Source organism: Fulmarus glacialis, unplaced genomic scaffold, assembly GCF_000690835.1.
Source record: "Fulmarus glacialis isolate BGI_N327 unplaced genomic scaffold, ASM69083v1 scaffold17493, whole genome shotgun sequence".
Classification (NCBI taxonomy): domain Eukaryota; kingdom Metazoa; phylum Chordata; class Aves; order Procellariiformes; family Procellariidae; genus Fulmarus; species Fulmarus glacialis.
This window is the reverse complement of record NW_009201207.1, coordinates 22,820-43,090: the sequence shown is the minus strand read 5'-3', so window position 1 is coordinate 43,090 and position 20,271 is coordinate 22,820. Positions and strand designations below refer to the sequence as shown.

The window sequence follows — 20,271 nt, the reverse complement described above, 5'->3', positions numbered from 1 at the left end:
AAAGCACCCACAAAATCCCTTTGAAGTACGTAATTTTATTACTTACACTCACAAAATCCTGTCTTTCGTGATGCCATAATTCTAATACAAATGCCTAATTTTTTTTTTTTTTTTAAAAAAAAGTCACTTATGTAAATGCCTGGTTCCTTATCTCCATTGCTCGGCTTCCTGTAATTTAGTAACACAGAAACTGCAGTTTCAGAGCTCGAGGTGGAGAAGAGAGTAAACCAGGAACGCTTGAATTTTTTTTTTTTTACATGAGCTGTGATTACAGCAGGACTTTTTTCGGTGCTCGAGCCCTCTCTTCTGAGTGTAATTAGGAACACATTGATTCTTATTGCAGCTGGCAGCTGCTCGCTATTGCCTTTTTCAGCTTATGACCCCCATAGTCCCGCTGACCTTTCCTGGGGTTAGTCGTAGGCCCTTTTCATTGTGATGGGCTAGAAGTGGCTCATGTGGAGTTGATTATTTCCTTGCTTGTCTGGCCTTTTTGGTGCCATAACTCCAAGTCACTTCCATTTTCTTCCCCTGCTTTTGGCTGACCACAGTGAAAGGAAATGCTTTTGCTGGCGACAGGATCGGTTTGCACGCTTGACTGACTCGATTGAGACCCTGAAAAGGGGGGAGGGGGAGGGTAATGAACACTGTAGGTGCTGCATTTGCTTTTTAAAGGTCGATGTTAATGATTGAGTGGTCATTAAGCATTCATAAAAACGAGGCTTCAGCAGGCTTGGTTGCCTTTTAGCGATCCAAACCCGCGTGTTGGCGTTTGCAAATCCCTCCGCCGCATCCTCGGTGTACGGCAGCCGTGTCTTTAGGAGCGGCACATAGGAGTTACGTGGGCGAACGCACCGACGGCGGTTGCTGGGGACCTCCGCGAGGCTTTCCCAGCTACCAAAAGACGCAGGACTAAACCTCGGAGGTCGCTCCGTAAAGCCGGCGGGCAGACTGTCAGTTGCTCCCGGGCTGCTAACCCGCTCCTCCCCGGCACAAAAAGCTAATGAAGTATATATGCCAGCTGTTACACTCATTTTGCCAGACCCCAGGAGGACAGCATGAAGACAGTCAGTGATCAAAGGCTTTGGAGATCACTGAGGAGCCGAGCTGCAGGAATGTCTGATTGCTTTCTCTCGGAATGCCACAGGCTTCAATACCTTTTTTTTTTTTTTAAGGTGTCTTGGTGCGAGATTTAATGATCTAACTTGGCTTGCTCGCACTAAAGGCACAGTGTTTTGGTTAATTCTGGGGGTTTTGTTTGCTCTAAATTTAGGTGCTTTGAAAATCTGCGATTTTTGTCGTACTGACAGAGACAATCTTGGGGAGCGAATTAAAATGAAATTTTTCTTGGTAATTCTGTAATAAATACCTAGGGGAGAAAAAACAACTTGGCGTGCTTTAGGTGTTAAATCACATACAGTATTATAAAGTGAGGTTGGATTAATTGACTTTTGAGTTGCTGCTGTTTAGGAAAAATGAGCAAATCTTTAGTATCCAAAGCTGTTTCACCCCAAGTGAAAACTGTTGTCACGTCTGCAGCTGGTGGGCAGCGCTGCCCCTGAAGCAGCAGCTCTCTGTCGCTTTTTCCTAGGGCTTCTTAGAGAAGGCCGTCGGCTCCTGGAGATGGAGTGGGCAACCTGAATAATTCCCTCTGTTCCCAAGCGTTTCCTTCCTCCTACTTTCCCGCTTTGCCCCGGCGTTTATAGGACCCGGTGCATTTGGCTAGCGAAGAAACCCTTTCCTCCTTTAACTTCAGCGTGCTGAAGCGGCTCGCTGAAGGTCAGATGGGTTTTGGAGGGGAGCGATGGTGCGGGAGTCCGGTAGCAGTTAGATTGACGTGGGGTGGTGGCTGAATAGCTGCTTCGCTGTTGGGAAGGGAGGTCCTGGCGTTGCCCTGCCCGCTGGTCTGAGATGGCAGGAAGGTGATTCAGGGAGCTAAACCAGAGGGAACAAAAACCATCAGAAAAGGAGAAAAAAAGTGGCTATGAGGTAATGCACTTTTGAGTAGTGACTCTGCCCTCAGCTGCAAGGGTGGAGATGAGAAGTTCATGGGCCGGTAAATAAGAGGGCAGGTTCTCAGCTGTGTTTTGAAGGACGCAGGATCCTCTGGGGCTGGGCACCATATGAATGCGTGGCAAGTAGCATTTTGTCATCTTTTAGAGTGTAAAACCATTTCTGGGGGCAAGCACGGGTAGGAGTGAGTTAATTTGGAGGTGATCGGTTAAGTTAGTTACACTGAACGGACCAGACATGTGGAGCCTTACATTGAAGACCGCTGGTTTCTGGAGAAACAGTGACAAGCGTGACGCTTTGGGAGGAGGGGAGAGGGTCGCTGCCCCGGCTGTGCTCTCTTGCTGCGCTGAGTCTGTCCGGATCAGAGATGAGAAGCCCGCCTGGCCCGGTCTGGTGCCTGTGTCTTCCCGTCTCAGCCCAGTAGGATGTTTCGGTAAGTCCATGTGCCGAGGGCTGCTCCCTGGCTTGGGATGGCCCATGTCCATCCTGGTGAGGTCTTCAGGCCTCGACAACCAGGTGATGGTGTGCAAGCTAGCCTGCAGAACCTAGCCGGTGTGTGCCGGGGCTGATGTGACAGCCACAACCCTGCTCTGCGCGGGGAAACCTCTCTGGCGCTCCTAAAGGGACTAATTAAAATGTACCCTTCCCCTCTGTTTGGGGTTAGCTCTGATGATTTATTTTTGCTTGCCTGTAGATGGCATCCCAAAGGTTGTGGGGCTGAAATTGTGAGGTGACGGACGGGCTCGTGCCTGTCCCCACGGCTGTTTGGCGAGGGGTCCCTTTTAAAAAGGGTCTGTGACAAATGAGATGCACAACCAGAATTATGTCGTCTTCAGAAGTACTCCATCTTACTAATTATCTCCAAAAGTACCAGCTACATAGAATCATAGAATCATTAAGGTTGGAAAAGATCTCTAAGATCATCAAGTCCAACCGTTAACATGTTTCTGGATGCCTCTGTGCGTGCAGTGGGCATCCATTGGAATGGTTGGGACGACTCCTCCTCGTGACACAAGTCCGTTATCTTCCTCATTTCCCTTGGTCTGTGAGCAACAAGTTACTTTAGGGCTGAGAAGGAGATCAAGTGCTGGGTGAGAATAACTGGAAGATGACTCTAGATGAAGATGTCTTGGTGGAAGTAGGAAAAATACAGGCCTTTGCCATGCTGTGGCTTTCTGGTATGTGGCCCTGATGGTCTGGAGAAGTTGCCAGTGAAACTGGAAAGGACTTGATTCATGAAGACCATATCCATCTCTACTCAACCTTGAATATTATTCTTATTTAGATGATTAATTCCTGTTACTACCGTTTTATTTTAAAAGGCTTGGAAATACCCCTTTTCTCAGTGACACCTCTTCAATAACTTTGACTGTTTGATCCGCCAGTGATGGAGGTTCATTCTCTCAAGCGAGGAATAGTGAACAGTGGGCAGAGTTGTTCCCAGGTAGCTCATCTTGGAATTTGAGATGCTGAAATGGAGCCACACCTAACCAAAGTGCTCCTCTTTCTCTTCCCAGCAGTTCCCCAATGACTGGTACTTGCTGTCAGAATGGGTTTTTGAAATGATGGCAGAGGCGGAGAGTCCTGTTTTTCCATCCCTAAGGCCTTTTAATGCTCAGATGTGTATTAATATAATATTAAAGAGGCAGGGTTTCTCTGCTGGGTTTCTAAAGACCCCAGAACTATGAGCTGTGGTCTGGCCCTTTTCTCTGTACCTAGCAAGGGGCTTCTGTAGTGACAGCATCTGCAGAAGAAAAAGAAAGAAGCGAATGTTTTTGGGTTGCGTATTGCACGTTGGATCTCATCTTCCCCCTGCGCTCCTATATCTACCAGCGAATAGAGGTTTCTGCGGTCCCTTCAAAAGCGGATGTTAGAGAAACTTTGTTCGGATGCCTGAGTGTTGTTGCTGAACAATGCTACTCCAATTAAAGCGAATATTTTTCTTTTTTTTCCTCCAGTCAAAGAACTTTGGTCTTTGTGGCTTGCTTTGTGTACTCACTGCTTTACAGTTGATCTTACCACTCCGCAAGCCTGCGAAAGCCAAACTGGTAGGTCAAAAGAGGAGTAGCTGTTGACACTGGCAGCTAGGAACATGTAAAGAGAAAGATAAACAGAGGGAAATCAGAGACTGGATAAAGTAGATCTCCAAAGATAAAGTTTAGTTAAAGATAATGAGCTGGCCTTGTTTAAAAAGACAGCTGCAAAATAACCCAGTAGCTCCATGTGCTGGGGTTAAAGTTGACCTAGAATATACGTTTCATTGCTTTTCATAAATAAATAGTCAAGGGAAGATTTGGCAAAAAGCAACATTGCCCCCCACCCCTCTTCAGCAAAGTGTTTGATGTTAACAAGTTCTCTGGGTGTTTACTTTGTCCTCTGCGCTCGCTGGTGGAGCAGCTCTCCTGCCCTTGAACCGAGTGAGAATTCAAATAAACCAAAACGCTTTCTGCTCAGCCGGTCTCTTCTGCCATCTGCATCTTACCGAAACGGCCCCGGCTCTTATTGGGGAACTAGCCTGGCCTGCAGCATTACTGGGTCTTCCGAACAGCTGAGATAAATTTGCCGGATCAGATAAAATGCCCAGAAACGGGAGCAGATACTCGACAGCATTTCTTTCAGCCTTCTCAAGCTGTCATTGTAAGCTTAGAGTGCAATTTGCAGGGAGAAGTATTAGTAAGCAAATAGCTCTATAAAATCTAGAGTGATTCTTTTATTGTTATTGAAGTCTTTTCCTGATGCTTATTTTGCATATATATTTTACAGTGATGTTCCAATGATAAAATACTGTTATTTTTAAATAAACTGTGGGAATAATTTTGCTGTTGATATCTGGATCCGGCTTCTTGGAAAGCAAATGGCTCCGTGAGCGCTCAGTAAACTGGGACTTATTTCTGTCAAGCATGTGTATTGTTGCACTTGTTTCTGCGCACTGCCAGTAAAACTCCTAGTTATTGTATGTGTGTTAGATACGTGTTTATATACACGTCTGATATATGAGATGTTTAAAATATATGTTGAGTGTTATCACCAGTGAAATTGTATGGCCGGGCTGACAAATGAAGTAACTGTGCTAAATGAACTCAAATCTTATTCATCATTATATTATGCAAGGCAAATAGAAAATTTAAGTGAACGACAGCTGCAAATTATTTTTTTTTCTTGGAGAAGAGAGCGGTTGATGGTGACTGGGCGTCAGAAGCTGTTCATGAGACTTACCTCGTGCAAGTTAGGTATCGTGATTTAGTTTGTATTTTGTTGGTTTCACGGTACAGTTTGTATTTTTTGGTGCTGAGAGTGGGATGTTATATTGCAAAATGGCCAGGTGTGATATGGCCAAGGAAGGGACTGTCCTCTTGTGAAGCAGCCGTCTAGATAAAAGCACGCGTAATGGATGCCCCAGAAGTATATATGAGAAAGAAGTATTGGTTTGGGAGTATAAATGAGAACAGGATTAATATTGGTGATTTTTTTTCGGTAGACCTTTGCCACTGCTTGACTGTAAAGCACACTAGAAGGAGCAAGCAGATGACATGCCTCAGTAAGCGGGTTTAGAGCAATTACGAGTGGTAGCTGCATCGCGGCATGTAGATTCATAAAAACTTGTAAAACAAGTGTAGCCTGGTGATAGATGGTCAAATGATTATTGTTTGCAAACAATATTATCTCCAATAGATAAGCTGTTTACTTTGGACTTCAATTCCTCTGGTTGGGAAGTAGTCTAATTTATCAAGGCAGTATGGTTCGGCGCGGATGCTTCATACCCCAGCTGTGGAAAAAATCTTATATTAAGAATAGTACTTGGAAACATAGTTAAGTTCAACTTCTAACTCATTTTTACAGATGGTTTCTATATTGCAAAGAATATTGGCTGTTTCCTGGCTGCGCTTTTTTTAAACCCCAAACACTTTGTTGTAAGAGAGTTAAAAGACTAACTCCTGAAACTTACAGTAGACATCTGTTTGTTTGTTTTGTAGCTGTTTCGGTGCCTCGTCTTAGTCTGGAGCTTCGTGCTTTCAACTTCTGTAATCTGGCGCTATGCATCCAGATCCTGGACGCTTACAGGCACTGCTCTTCATCGCTGCCGCGGGTCTCGTCTCTGCCACGAGTTCAGGTAAGGCCTTCTCGCCCGAGCCGAGGTGACTTGCTCGGAGGTTGAGCCCGTACTTTTGAACGAGCAATGGTTTGGAGTGCGTTTCGAAGTGGCCAACTTTAATCCGTGTTATCGATAATCTGCTTTTGAGGAAGCATGGAGCACTTAAACGCAGTCTTAAGCTGAATATATGACTTCGCTTTTGAAAACTTGGCTCAAAACAAGTGCTAGAATGTGGAAGACTCTCGGTTACGTAGGTTTGTTCTTTGGGATCTCCGTGGACTTAGCTGGATGCCGATTTTGCTGCGTACAGTGCATCTTGTGTTCCCATGGGGTTGGGAGGGGTTTGAGATTTGTAGGGGGAAAGGGGAATCAGATCTTTGAAACGCGAACGCTGATGCGTGGCTGCAGTTGGAACAGCTCTTGCGTTAAAAAAAGAAGAGGGATGGTTTTAATTGACACATCTGCTCTGTGTAGTCAGCTTGTCTTAACGTAACCACACAAAAAAGAAGCTTTTACTACTTTTAGCACTTCATAGCCAATCGTTATAAGCAAATGGGATAAATTTTATTTTTCAAGCAGTCACAGGAGATAAATTCCAGCTGCAGGGTCACTGCTACCAATTTTGACTTTTACACTAAGCACAGAGTGTTGGTGTCATACGCAAGGGCAGGGACGAAGATGAAAGTAACAGTACAATTTCGTAGCTATTGGTGGCTAGCAAACTAAAAAGGTCATTGCTTTTCTCTTATCCCTGGAAATTCAAACTGAACTAATAGGAAAAACAGTTTTCTAATTAAAAGCTAAAAATGGACATCTGGAGTCCTGTGAAATGCTTGGATACCATTTTTATGGATTTCGTCTTTTTTGTTAAGTGAAGCCACACTTTAATTTCCAGTTTTATTTTATGTTTATGCAGATAGTTTATGGTTCTGTTAAAAATGCGCAGTTTCTCATCTGAAACGCATCTATATAAACAGAGCTTGGATGGACTGACTTTAGAAGAAAAGCATGAGCTGAGGGCCCCACCTACGAGAAAACTGTCTCTTACTTGGATGTCATTTAATATCGTCTCTTATTTGGATGTCATTTAATATCATCTTGACCTGTACTATCTGGAATTCCTTAGCTTATTTACAAACTAGAAATTGTTTTCCCCTGCCGCTGTGTCTATTTTTAAATTTTTTTTTTTTTCCTCCCATATTTCTAACCAAATAGGAGTTACCGGTGATAATTGCCTTTTGCTTGCTCCCTTCGTACAAGATCTTTAGCGGAGAATTCCATAGAAAACAAATGGAAATAATTCCCAGTGTTTCATTGGCCAGGATAGGAAAAAATTTCCTCCAACAAGCAGGAATTTTCTTCTGGCAAATAAATGGCTTCTCATAACCAAGTTTTGTGGAACTGAACCTTTTATTTATTAGCAGCTTTTCCTGTTTCTGTTCATCTTTACTCAGTAAAGATAATGGATGCCCAATTCATCATTCTCGTCCTGATGAAGTCCATGTATTTGGAATTAACAAGAGCCTTTGCTGTTCATCCAGCTTTTTTTTATCCTGCTATTTTTAATTAGTTCTGCAGACTCGGAGACGGTTCTGCATAAATACCTGGCAGGCTACTACCATTTCTAAAATTTTACAAGTCACGTCCGGGCCCGCTTCATATGGGACAGATCAGCTACAGCTGCGTGTTCCCGTACTCCATCTCTTCAGGTGATGGCTGCTGTTTCACTCCACATAAATCCAGTGGGATTGCAGTTTTTGCTGGCCCCTTTTGCTGGCCCTAGCAAGCGTGATGCCTTTGCCTTGTGCCCACTTGGGGATGTAGCTCACCCTTCCGGTACACTGAACCTACCTTCGTTTAATCGCTGTTACCCTCTTCAGGGGGTCCGAATCTTGTCTTGAAGTTTTCCCTGGCGTTAGAGAGAGTGGGAATCTGTCGTGAGTTCCTCTTGCAGAGGAAAAGGCAGCACCTGCTTGAGCATCACTAGCGACTTGGAGTTTAGAGACCCTGTGTTTGTCTGTGTTTGATCTGAATAGTCTTTTAGCAATATTTAACCTTCTGATGAAAGAAGTTTGCCAGGTCTGTGAACAGTGGCAGGAGCCTTGGGAGAGCGCGTTACTGTAAAACAGATGACGGTCAGTCTTCTGTGCGTGTCAGTGCCTCATTAACCTTATCGCATGTGTTCATGCAAAATGCTGTTCACTAACTGAACATAATTTATTTTTTTTCCGTTTAGATTTAACTCCCCGTTTTATTTCTGAGCCCTTGTCTACCGTCCAGAAGTCTGGTGGGCCAGTACAACTCCGCTGCTCTGCCGAGCCTTCCACAGCTCGCCTTTCTTGGCTGTTTAATGGGGAACCTCTGGACAGCAAGGTGGGAGAAGTGGAAATCCAGTCAGGATCTTTGACAATCGTCTCCCTCAGCCTGTCAACGTCTGGTAGCTATCAGTGCGTTGCTAACAGCAGCGTGGGCGCCGTTGTGAGCAGGCCTGCAACGGTATCCATGGGCAGTAAGTTAATTTTTCTTTACATTCCTCGCTTCTTGCAAATTATATGGATCTCAACTGGTTTGTATGGTTTCGTTTTCCTTGACTTTTAGAAAATGTCTGGTTTCAAGGTGTGGGGTTTTTTTTTCCCTCAGCCAATACTTAGTATATAATCGATTATACACTTTTCACCAATTTTTTTTTCCCTATGTCATCTGAGACCTGTCAGGTGGTGAAGCCCTGGAACGGATTCCCCAGAGAGTTTGTGGATCCCCATCCTTGGAGGCTTTTAAAGACTCAGCTAGACAAAACCACACCTGATCGATTTAGTGTTGGTGATAGCCTCATTTCGAGCTGAAGGACATGAGTCCTTTCCAGCAAATACAAATATTATTCAATGAAATAACACTCATTTCAGCGAATTGACCTGGAAGTACAAAGTTCCCAACAGCTTTTCTTCAAAAAGGATCTTGAAAGAGCAACTGAGCTGCCATGCCGTTGCAGAAGCGTGCCTCAGAGTTGAGGAGAAATGAGTGGGGATTGTTGCCTGGGAAATAAGTGGGAGCTGGAAATTTTCCTTTTCACTTGTAGCATTTTATTTGGTCAAAACTATCTAGATGTTCTTCAGGTGGGGACAGTCTTCTGTCCTTTCAGGGACAATTTCCCTTCTTTCAGTTGCACTGGTTCTTCTAATCAGTCTTTGCGTTGGTGCTTGATCTGTAAATTATTTGGTCTTAAAGGACTGTAGAAGAAGGGCAATGTTTTCCACATGGAAAGGACGATGTGGTGCTGAGAATGGGAATATAATATTCCTCCGTGAGCGTGATTTGTCTGCTTGGGATCGTGGGGGTGTCTGAATCAGGCCTTTGTCAAGCAGGATTTGAGTGATTTCTCTGTAAGGGTACCTCATCTATGGAGCATGTCCAAAATCCCCCTGGGAGGAAAATTTCTTAAAAGTGAGAGAAGTAAGTGTTTTGGTAAAGTACTGACCCATAGCAAGACCCTCTCAAGAGAGCTATAAGGGTGGCTACATAGAAAAACTTCACAACCTAGAAGATGCTTTGAACGTGAAGGGAGTAGAAGAGTAGCTTTCACACTTTTTCTCCTCCTTTTGAGATTTTAGTAGCAAATTAGAAGGTGCTGTTAGCTGTTGAGGCTTTCTGCTTGCCTCATTGCTCATGGCAATGAGTGGGAGGCGCTGCTGTGCTCAGTGTTGTGTTAATTATAATCACAGAAAGACAACTTAATGTTTCTTATGGACAGGCTTCCTGCTGTTACTGTAAATTGTCTTCTGTATCGCCTTCAGAGCCCATGATTAGCACTGCAGTCTTCTCTTACCAATGTCATCTCTGCTTGCTTTTGTTGAGGAAACGCAGGAACTATTTTTTCTTTCCTCACTATTCCCATGTAAAAGCTGGCCCTTTCCGTAGTAAGGAGGCATATGTACGCAGGAGGGTTTATGCTGTTATGGACTCCAGAAGAGACCATGCCTCTTGATGTGAATGTCCAAATGCTGCACCAGAGACAATAATCAGCTTGAAACCAGCTATATTTAAGCACAAATACTGAGCTTACTGCCCTTCCCCTTTCCCAAGCCTTGGCTGCTCTTAACCTTTTACCAATTCTCTTCTAGGTTTAGCTAATTTTGATACATCAGTGAAACCTGCTGTTGCAGCAGAGGAAGGAGGTACGGCTTTCATTGGATGCAAGGTGCCAGAGAGTAACCCTAAAGCACAGGTTCGCTTTCAAGTGCGGGGAAAATGGCTGGAACAATCAACAGGTGAGATGTCTTATGCCACTGGTCAGTAATATAAATATCCAACAACAGCTTGCCTGGATTTTTTTTCTTAGAACTTAAAGAAAAAATCTCCAGAAACTTGCAGAACTTCCTGTGCAAATCACTTCAGATAAACCTACCTTGGTAAACTAATATCCTTTGCATGGCAGCATGATTTCTTTGTGATCCTACATTTAGAATAGATTGATGTATCTGACAAGTTATTTAAAAACCAAACAAACAAAAAAAAGGAAGCCTTTATTTGAAATTAAGTTAAATGTAATCTTTTTTCCTTCCCGGCTCATTTAGATAACTACCTAATTCTTCCATCTGGAAACCTGCAGATTTTGAATGTATCTTTAGAAGACAAAGGATCCTATAAATGTGCAGTGTACAACCCAGTTACTGACGATCTCAGAGTAGAACTCACTGGACGTAAGCTCATAGTCACACGTGAGTATTCAGTTCAGCTTTCCAGAATTAATAGATCTCAAACCAAATAAATAATATCACTAAGATTTTAGCATGGGCATATCAGCCTAAATATCCACTGGTCTCAAATACCATGTTATGTAAAATCTGTCCTGCGTTATTTCCCCGTACTGTGGAGGAGCAGCGCAGCTGCTTCTCAAATCCCAGGAGGACAGAGCACGTACCCCTTGAAAAGGGGATACTGTTAATACTCCAGTTGCCAAACCAATTTCAGAGCAGGACTTCTGGAAGACAGCATTACAGCATCGTGCTTAGTCACGAGTATAAGTAGCCGTGTTTGAAAGACATGGCAAACCTCAGGACTGGAGGAGGGAATGTGGGAGAGTGCGGTTTAAAAGACTGGTTAGTGATAAGCCTCGTCTCCTTTCCTCCAGGCTCTTCCTCAGGTGGCTTCCACATACTTCACCCCCTGGCACCCCAGAGCCTGGCGGTGCCCCGGCACAGCTCTTTGACGCTAGAATGTGTTGTCAGTGGGTTGCCTCCAGCCTCCGTCCGCTGGGTTAAAGACGGCCGGGACGCGCTGAGAAAAGGCAGGTGGAAACTGCTGCACTCCCATCTGGTGACGGACAGGCTTGAGGCATCGGACTCTGGAAATTACTCCTGCGTGGTGGGAAGTGAATTTGGAGTAGTGAAATACGTTAACTATTCTCTTACTGTACTTGGTAAGAAATAAAGAAATTTTCACATTTGGGCAATGAACGTTTTCGTTGTATACTTGCTGGTTTTGGCATCTGATTAGAAGTAGCCTGACATTCTTTCTCAACCTAAGCATATTAAAATAAGATATGTTCATAATGACCATATCTCATCATCTCTCCCAAGTTAAAACCATAACTATTTATCTCTTCAAATCCTTCGCAGTCTGAAACAATTAAACAATAAAGGATAACAAACTCGGAGGGAAGAACTGGCCTATTTATTTTTCTGCAGAGTGCCAAGTGTGTATGGGATACAGTGTCAATAATGTGCCAGAGATCAGATGTTTCTCTTTTGAGGTTGTATATAAGCAAAAAGCTGGTGAGGAGAGGTGATATGTTTGGGTGAGGACAAAAACAAAAGCGAAAGAAATATATTTGGCCTCTTTTGTGTGGCTGCAAGTCGTTCCTAATCTCCCCTTTCCTTTGTAGCAGATTTTCCTGTTGTTTGAGGGTTTTGCCTCCATGACTGTTTTTGTTTGGTTTTGGAAATGTATACATTAGAGTAACTCAGAGAGGAGGTTGTTGACACACAGTACCTTTTGTTACGGGGATGTCACTACAGAATTATTCTGGAAATACAGGTGTTTTATTTACAGTATTAATGCAAACATGTGACTGTTTGGAATAGAAGGGAGAGACCATTAAAATAGGCAAGTGTGTGGGAAAAACAGCTTTAGGCTGTGTAGAACTAGAAGTATGTGGTGCTTGCTTAGCCTTTGTATGTGATAAGTTTGCGTAACGTGTCGCAGTATTTTTTTCAGGACTTAGGCTAAGATCAACATACGGTGGTTTCTGTAAAATTATTTCCCTTTATAGAACCTGCCTCGATCTCCAAGGGACTGCAAGATGAAAGCGTGGCTGCTGGAGTGACTGTGCATTTCTGGTGCGATGTCCGCGGAAGCCCTGTGCCGACCCTCACCTGGCTCCACAACGCAGCTCCCCTCCGTCTCTCTCCGCGACATCTGCCGACGGGAAACAGTCTGCGGATCCGCGGCATCACCCAAGAGGACTCCGGCTTGTACCAGTGTATAGCAAACAATGGGGTTGGATTTGTGCAGTCCACTGGGAGACTTCGTGTCCAGCCGGGTAGGAGCGCTTGCAGCCCTCAAGAACTCAAATTAAGCACTTGCGCTTCAAGCTTTATTCTGTTTTTTTCCCCTAGATTATGTATTGATTTGCTTCTGACCACTGTTTATAGCAAATCTTATAAAGAAGGTGCTTTCAGTTGAATTTTAAGAGATGTAGGTATTTCTGGGGTAGCATGGTTACTTGATACTTAAAACCTAGATTACCAGCTGCAATTAAATCAGCTTATGATTGAATTTGACACAATTTATTCTTAAGTAGAATCAGGGTCCTGTTGTGCTGGATGAACTGGTCGTCTTAGCAGTATTGGCCGATGAGTAATATGCCTGTTCCGTATCCTCAGGTTTACAAAACGATCACCAGATTTGCGGTTAATGCACACTTCCCCTGTATCAGATTAGCAGCTAATTAGTCTTTTTGATCACTCCTCAGTCTAAGATACTTTCTAATACCTAGAGAACTTGACTTCTGCTAGTACAAGGACATTGGCAAGACCGCTGCTGTTCCTGTTCTCCCTGTGTCATGTGTAGTTGAAGCTTTTGACCTTCTCTGTACCTATTAAGATTGACGTGAGCTGTGCAGAGGCTGCTCTGTGACCTGCGTATTTTGTGACCTGCTTGTCTGTGGAGTGGATTAAGCCAGTCTTGCCTGCACTGCGTTCCTCACTGACAGTCAAGTCTCCGTTATTTAGAAAACTTGAAGTGTGGTTTGAGTGTCATTTTCTATCAGCCTTCTCTAAGCACAAGTCTAAGCTGATCTCTTTAGTCTGGAAGGAAGTCTGGAGAGGCTGTCTAGAGACGAAATAACTGTTAAAATAGTTAAAAAGAAGCATGTGTGACTTTTTTAATTGTATTGACTCATTTTGGCATTAGGCGTCATATTCCTTAGCCAAATTCATTCTTTGGGTTTTTTTTTTCCCCCCAGGCAAAGGCTCTAGGCCAGTTATAGTCTCTCCACCAGCAAGCGTCACTGTGATAGGTGGTGGGGATGTTACGCTGTCTTGCAATGCCACTGGCCTACCCGTTCCCGTGGTCCGTTGGTACAACAGCAGAGGACTTATTGACAGCCATCCTTCCCAGGTGCTTCATTCAAAACCGCAGAAACCTCCTCAAGCGACGCCGGGCAGCGCCGTTGCGGAGCCCACCTACTTCTCCGTGTCTCAAGCGGGCTCGAGCTCCTTGCACATTAGGAACGTGACTCCTGAGCGTGCCGGGGAGTACACGTGCGAAGCCATCAACGAGCACGGCTCCGTGGTGTCAAAAGCCTTCCTTACAGTTGGTAAGCTTGAAGCACAACATTGCACAGTCAGCTCCCTGATTTAGGTGAGAAATGCCTCAAAATGAGAAATTAACGGCAGGTAGGTAGCGTGGGTATCCTGGGGAAACAAAGCAGAGGAGTGGACCAGTTCCTTCGTGGACCAGTTCCTTCCTTCCACCTTAGGCAGAGGAGAAACAGCTGTGTCTATTGCATGGACTTAGCATTCTTATATGTGATGAAAACTATCCAAGGGTGGGGTTTTTTATTTCTTGAAATTGCTACTAGGAAAAGACAGTTCTTATACTAAAGGCAAGATGGGAAAGAGATTTCCGTTCTTCACACTGGAATATTACGTGATATTAATAACAGGTTTAAGCTCCCCCAGTTCCCTTTGCTGGAGCTAAGATACAGATTTTTAGCTACGTGAAGTGACTTCAGTTTCTCAGCTCTTTAAGAATCTTGCCTTCGTAAATTTAGCTGAACGTCAGTGGGGTTTAAGGTCAGTGGAATTTAATATGTGGCCCTATAATTAAAGTTCTTTGTTACCACCGATTAGAGTTTAAAACTCATGTAAATAATTTGAAAAGATACTTAAAGGTTCACTTAGAGGAAGAAAGAAAGAAGAAACCTCAAGAAAGCGATCCCATCATGTAGTTCTATAAATAAGTTATTGTTGGACCTTGCTGAGTGGAAACACAAAACTAAATATCATCCCAGAATTCAGTCTGTGTCAAGTAGAAAAATCCCACTGCTTTGCCTCAGAGTTTTATGGCAGTAAGTTCAATTTTAATGTTTTGTTTATTAACTTTTATCGGTTTCTAATATGTTGTACTAGCTGCTGATTATGGTGCAGAGGGTGGTTAAGGCATTTGGTTTTGATATAAAAGTCCTTAAGTAGTTTCTGGGAGCTGTTAGGGTTTTAGAACAATTCCCAACTGTGCCAAAAGACATGCTCAAACATTTAGATGTTTTAATTAAGAATTCATGCCAGGTAACACTTCCGAAGCACCTGAATGACTTAAGCTGTGATTCCAGTGCATTTCTTTAGTAGTAGGATCAACTTAAGCAGCTCTCAGCCTCAGCAGCTTGTTCCTGGAATTTGCCTAGTGCAAGCACACAGTAAGAGAGCTTATTTAGCTGAAAAATTTTTTTTTTTTTCCTTTCTGCTGGATCTATTCCATGAAGTGATTCATTGCATGGTCTTAAAAGCGGGCAGGGCAACTTAAGCCACCATCAAAGTGAGAAACCACCAAAATGTAAAATAATAGCCTTAGGATCCTATCCCCATGGCGCTTATTTTAAGTCTTTTTTAGACAGTTGTGGTGTTTGCATGCATGGCAGTAGCTTCCCAGAGCTACTAAACACAGGGTTAATTCTCCAAGATAACTTCATCTAATGGAAATGAAGGGGAAAAAGACACTCCAGAAGTCTGAGTAGCAGGCAGGTTAGTATAAAAGACAAGAACGAGTAGCACTTATGGTGGGTAGGTAGGTGATACAGTGGCGAGCAGGCTGAAGCTGTCTTTTGTAGAAGCCGGGCACCTCTGAGAAGCCTTGGGGTGATTTGAAAAACTTGCCAGGCGTGGGTGACTTCACTGATCTGCTGTGTTCAGATTTTCGGAGTGCTTTCCCAGCCTGTGCTACGGTACTTGGAGAGCTCGTAAGGAGGGAGGATCCTCTCTTTTTTTAAGAAGCAGGGAAGCAACGCCTGGGAATGCGATCTGTTTGCACAGCGGAGACTAAATACAAAGGTTGCTCTGCTGCCATGCAAACCCAGGGCATGCCAGCAGGTTGAAATCTGCTTGTGTGTTTGCACTCCTGTTTCAAGAAGGGTGTAGAAGGACTAGAAAAGGTGCTGTGAAATGCAGCAGTTGGGTTTGTAGGGGTGTGGAATAGTTTCTGCAGGAGGAGAGGCTGAAAAGGTGAGGGCTTCAGAATGAGACAGATGAAGGGAAGACAGAGTAGTGAGCTGTAAAGTACTGGGTATTATGGAGAATGCGAGTAAAAGCTATGAATACATTCTTGTAACACCTGAATCTGGGACATTCGGTCCTTCTCTGCTTGCTGTCAGAGGCAGGATTTTGGGCACGTACAGCCTTTGGTCTGACCCAGCTCGGTGCTGCTCATGTTTCACAATGCAGCTGGGAAGCTGAGGAAGAAGAGTAAGGCTCAGTGGCTAAGGGGAAAGGGATGGCACTAAAAGCAACAGCCGAAAAAAGTTGCATAATGACACAGCAGCAAAGAGAAGTCTGATGTACTGGTTTATATGGGTAGCAATTATGCCAGGAACTTAGCAAAAAATTGCTTAGATCCGAATTGCTTAATGGAAATTGTTACCCGGGGGTTGTTTTCCAAAGCAAAAATACCAACTACTTGCCAGTTGTTGACGACTCCCCTCTCACAGCAATCAACACAGCGATGACTGCAGGTCTCCTGTCACCAGCCTAAACCACAACTAATTCTCCACGCGCAAGAGTCCGTTTCCCCCATGCCAGCAGGCGTCAAACCATACTGTGCCCACCCACAAATTCTCCGGGTCCACCACAATGCCGTGGGCTTCTGCCTCCTCGAGCGGATACGGCATTTGTTTCCAATATTCATGCGCGGCGGTGCATCCCTTTCCCACTGCTTCGTTGACAGTAGTAGATACCCTTTCGCTTGGAGATTGTTCTGGGGGTGTCTGACATTTTAAGCAAACTCCATCTGGCTTTGGGGATGTCCTCCCCGCGTTGTTCCCTTCTTCCCGTCTCCGAATTTTGTGGCATTGCTAAATAAATAGGAAGAAACAAACAAGGAATGCTTGCTGAGAGCATGTCTTCAATTTGAAAAGAGAACTTTCCTTCCCAGCTTTTTAAAAAGTGGCCAAAAATAGCAGCCACACTTGCTGCTGGTATTTTAATGGAGGTTTGGAGGAATCTGAGTCAGCCAGGCTAACAGTGCCTAGGCTTTACATTACCAAGGAATTTGTTTGTTTTGTAAACCAAGTTCCCTTCATTCCCTTCCCCTTCCAGACCCCGGCATGTAACATAAACCTACACAAATCTGAAAGGAGGGACAGGGCTAAGAACATCTGGCAGTCCGGCGCTGCAGCATGCAACCTTGAGGAGCTGCACTGGTTCCCAAACGTTCTCGTTTTAAGCACTGACGTTTACTTGTCCTGCATAATCTCAGATGTCCAACCTGCCACCCCTTTCCTGCCTGGAATGCTGACAAGCCCTGCATCAGCCAAACAGTGCTTTTTTTTCTTTTTGTCTTGCAGCCTCTTTCGAACTACTGATACTCTATATGTATTTTTTTTCATACCAGGCAAAGTAAATAGGATGGAGGAGGCTGGAGCAGGATTTCTAGAAATGCGCTGGTATTAAATTGCGTGTTAGATCTGCCTGTAAACTGAGTTTATTCTCAGCATAAATTTTCAATAGAAGTAGTTGAGTTGTGCAACTTTCAAAGCTGATAGAAATTACAGCTAAAACCTCAGAAACTGAGGTAGGAGAATGTCCTCTTGTGTGCACGCCAATTCAGGCCATGAAAAGTTCCTTGTACAACTGTGATTAATTTAAAATTACTCCATTTGTGTCACAAGAGTAGCTATATATATTTTTTTCTTTTAACATGCATTGCCACTACTTAATTTATCGGAGATGCTAGTCAAACTGTGCCTGCAGATGTTGTGTTTCAGATTTTCTCCCTTTGCTACTGTGAGAAGAAAAAAAAAAAACCACAAATAAAAAACGAACAAACAAAAAAACCCTGTAAAACCACCAAACAGCAAACCAAAAAACACTCTTCTGCCCTGAGTAAAGAGCCGGCATGCAAGGGCGCAGCTTGGCACCGGGCTCAGGTCTGCGTGGGCATCTCTTGAACTGGGTTTTTGCAGCAGGGCTTGTTTGGAAAGGACGCTCTTAAATGATTTAGTGTCCCCTCTGTGCGGGGCAAATGTACGTCATCTTGAAGATGTAACCAGACTCCTCCCTTTACCGTTCCTTTAGAAACTGGCACGAAAGCAGAAGAAATGGCTCCTGTGGAGATTGCCCAGAGCGATGAAAGTGACGGTGATTTTGGTGCAGAAATGGTGTTTTCAAGCTCGCCTCCAACAAAATTGCGTTTGGATGCAGCTGCAACGGAAAAAGCCTCGAATGCCGCCGCTCCCCCCGAAGCCCCCATCATCCTCAGCCCCCCGCAGACGCTGAAGCCAGACGTGTACAACCTGGTGTGGCGTTCGGGGAGGGATGGGGGCTTGCCCATCAATGCCTATTTTGTGAAATACCGCAAGGTAACGTTTCTCCGTAGAGTTGAGGCAGCGCACCGCGGCAGATGGATTTCATTGTTTTAGGTTTCTCAAGGAACCAATAACTGTTGGAGTGCTGGCGTTAACAGGAATGTGGTGTCAGGCCGGAGAGAATATAGAATATAGTTGAACCACAATGTTACCGTGGCCACACAGGCAGCTCATTTTAGGGATGGCTGAAGTTCGTCACAAGTACGCTGCTCTATCTAGTTTTAAGTGAGAGATATTCAGCAGAGCCTGGGCTTTTAATTCCTTTACAGTATCGTTATGGTCTATGGGGAATGGGGCTCAAGGGCATGTTGCACACAACTTCAGTGATGTTAAAAAAGCATTTGTGTGAGCAAGCTTGAGTCTGGTGGGTATGCTTGAGATCAGAAGGGAAGCTGAGTATTAGCCTAATATGTCAAAGAGTTTGCTACTCTGCGTCCCAAAGAGACACTATTAAACTGAAGTTACCAAACACAAAGGTGAACTAAAATTTCCTAAGCAGATACCTATCATGTCCTTAAAAATGGTGTGTCAACAGTGAGCTCTTTTGATTAAAATCAGAACCAAGCAATGCCTGTGCCCGTTCTTCCAAGCAAACAGTTTTCTGCGTGGCAAAGCTGTTTGGTTTATTTTTCATAAGCTTTTTAATCCTCTACATCCTGATCTTGTCTTAGCCTGGAGGGAATGCTTAGATTTTTGACCTGTTAGTTCCTGAAAACCTAGTGCCAAAGTCTGTTGATACAATTTCTCATCCAAAGGTGGTTGGTTCACATAAGCACTGAAAGCTTTGAATCCTACTTTGACCTTTTTGATGCTTACCCTTCACTCATAACAATCCTTTCCACATTGAATGTGCTCACTCATGTGTTTCTCGCTAGGGAGTTTACCATGGTTTTTTAGGACGGTGTTCTCTTTGTATCATTAAATTATTTTATTGATTTCCCTCTTTTAAAGAGGGGGGGGAAAAAAAGTTGGGGGAATAAAAGCCTTAGAAGAGTGGTTGCTTCAGAAGAAAATACTTGAACAAAGTCCTCTGGCATAGCCTTTGATAATCCACGGCATTTAAATCTGCCTTCCATGTTTATTAAAGTCTTATATTGTTTAGTAGCTTATTTTTGGTAGAATCTTTGTCTTTTCCTTTGGGATTTGGGGTAATGTTTTCCTGCAAAGGTCAAGCATTAAGGGACTACCCTGAATCGCTTTCCTTTCTTAAATGGAGCTGGTGATGTCACTGTTAAATTAAAAAGTGTTTTTTAAAAAAAAAAAAAAGATGCATTAATAAAAACCAAATCTTTGGTATCCCTGCTGACTTTTTTTCCAGCCTCGAAAAGTAACTTTTTGTTGCCCATTTTAGCCAATAAATATTTTAAAATGCTTAAGTACAGGAAAAGCTGGGATAGTTCAGGGAACATATCTTTCTCATTAGGGTGTTGGGTCCAGCCCTTTACTGTCACACACACTGCCAGCTAAAGGCTGATTGAAGTCTTTAAAATCATTTGGTCTCTTGCTAGTTTTAGCCACAAGTGAAAATGACCATTTTTTTCCGAAAACAAGTGCGCGCGTGTGTATGGAGAGGGAAGATAAGTCAAGTTTATCGAAGGAGCACCATGAAGGTAGTTGCAAAAGCGCTGCTTTGTGGCAGAAGCACTTGGAGACAAACCGTAGGTAGATACAGGAAAACATAAGGAGTTTTGGCAAGTGACAGAGGTCCTTTGGATGCTTGTGCGTGGAGGCGATGCAATTCACTGCTGATGCTGAGCTTTCCCTCCCTGTCCTGTGCAGCTGGACGACAGCATCAGTGCAGTGGGAAGCTGGCACACGGTGCGTGTCCCTGGCAGTGAGAACGAGCTGCGGCTTACCGAGCTGGAGCCTTCCAGCCTGTATGAAGTTTTAATGGTGGCGAGGAGTGCTGCTGGCGAAGGCCAGCCTGCTATGCTGACATTTCGCACCAGCAAAGGTAGGTGCAGCACAATGTGCCCTGTGTCCTAGGCTTTCGAGAGGACATTTATTTAAATTACATCAACTGTATGTTGTCTGCTAAGCTGTATATGAAATGCTCTGCAATTTAATTGCTAAAGAACAGCCTCTAATAACTAAA

At 43.9% G+C, this 20,271-nt stretch overlaps 1 protein-coding gene across 1 annotated transcript in view; it reads left to right on the top strand.

The window, feature by feature from the left end:
• Positions 1 to 6,045: 6,045 nt before the first annotated feature.
• The window catches only part of CDON (cell adhesion associated, oncogene regulated), a 34,095-nt gene continuing 19,869 nt past the window's right edge, over positions 6,046 to 20,271 (top strand). The window contains exons 1-9 of the mRNA XM_009573867.1: positions 6,046 to 6,121; positions 8,340 to 8,612; positions 10,222 to 10,368; positions 10,675 to 10,818; positions 11,232 to 11,519; positions 12,372 to 12,641; positions 13,566 to 13,915; positions 17,862 to 18,170; positions 19,956 to 20,130. Of these exons, the coding sequence (XP_009572162.1) occupies positions 6,046 to 6,121; positions 8,340 to 8,612; positions 10,222 to 10,368; positions 10,675 to 10,818; positions 11,232 to 11,519; positions 12,372 to 12,641; positions 13,566 to 13,915; positions 17,862 to 18,170; positions 19,956 to 20,130 (2,032 nt within the window). The remainder of the gene's footprint in view (positions 6,122 to 8,339; positions 8,613 to 10,221; positions 10,369 to 10,674; positions 10,819 to 11,231; positions 11,520 to 12,371; positions 12,642 to 13,565; positions 13,916 to 17,861; positions 18,171 to 19,955; positions 20,131 to 20,271) is intronic.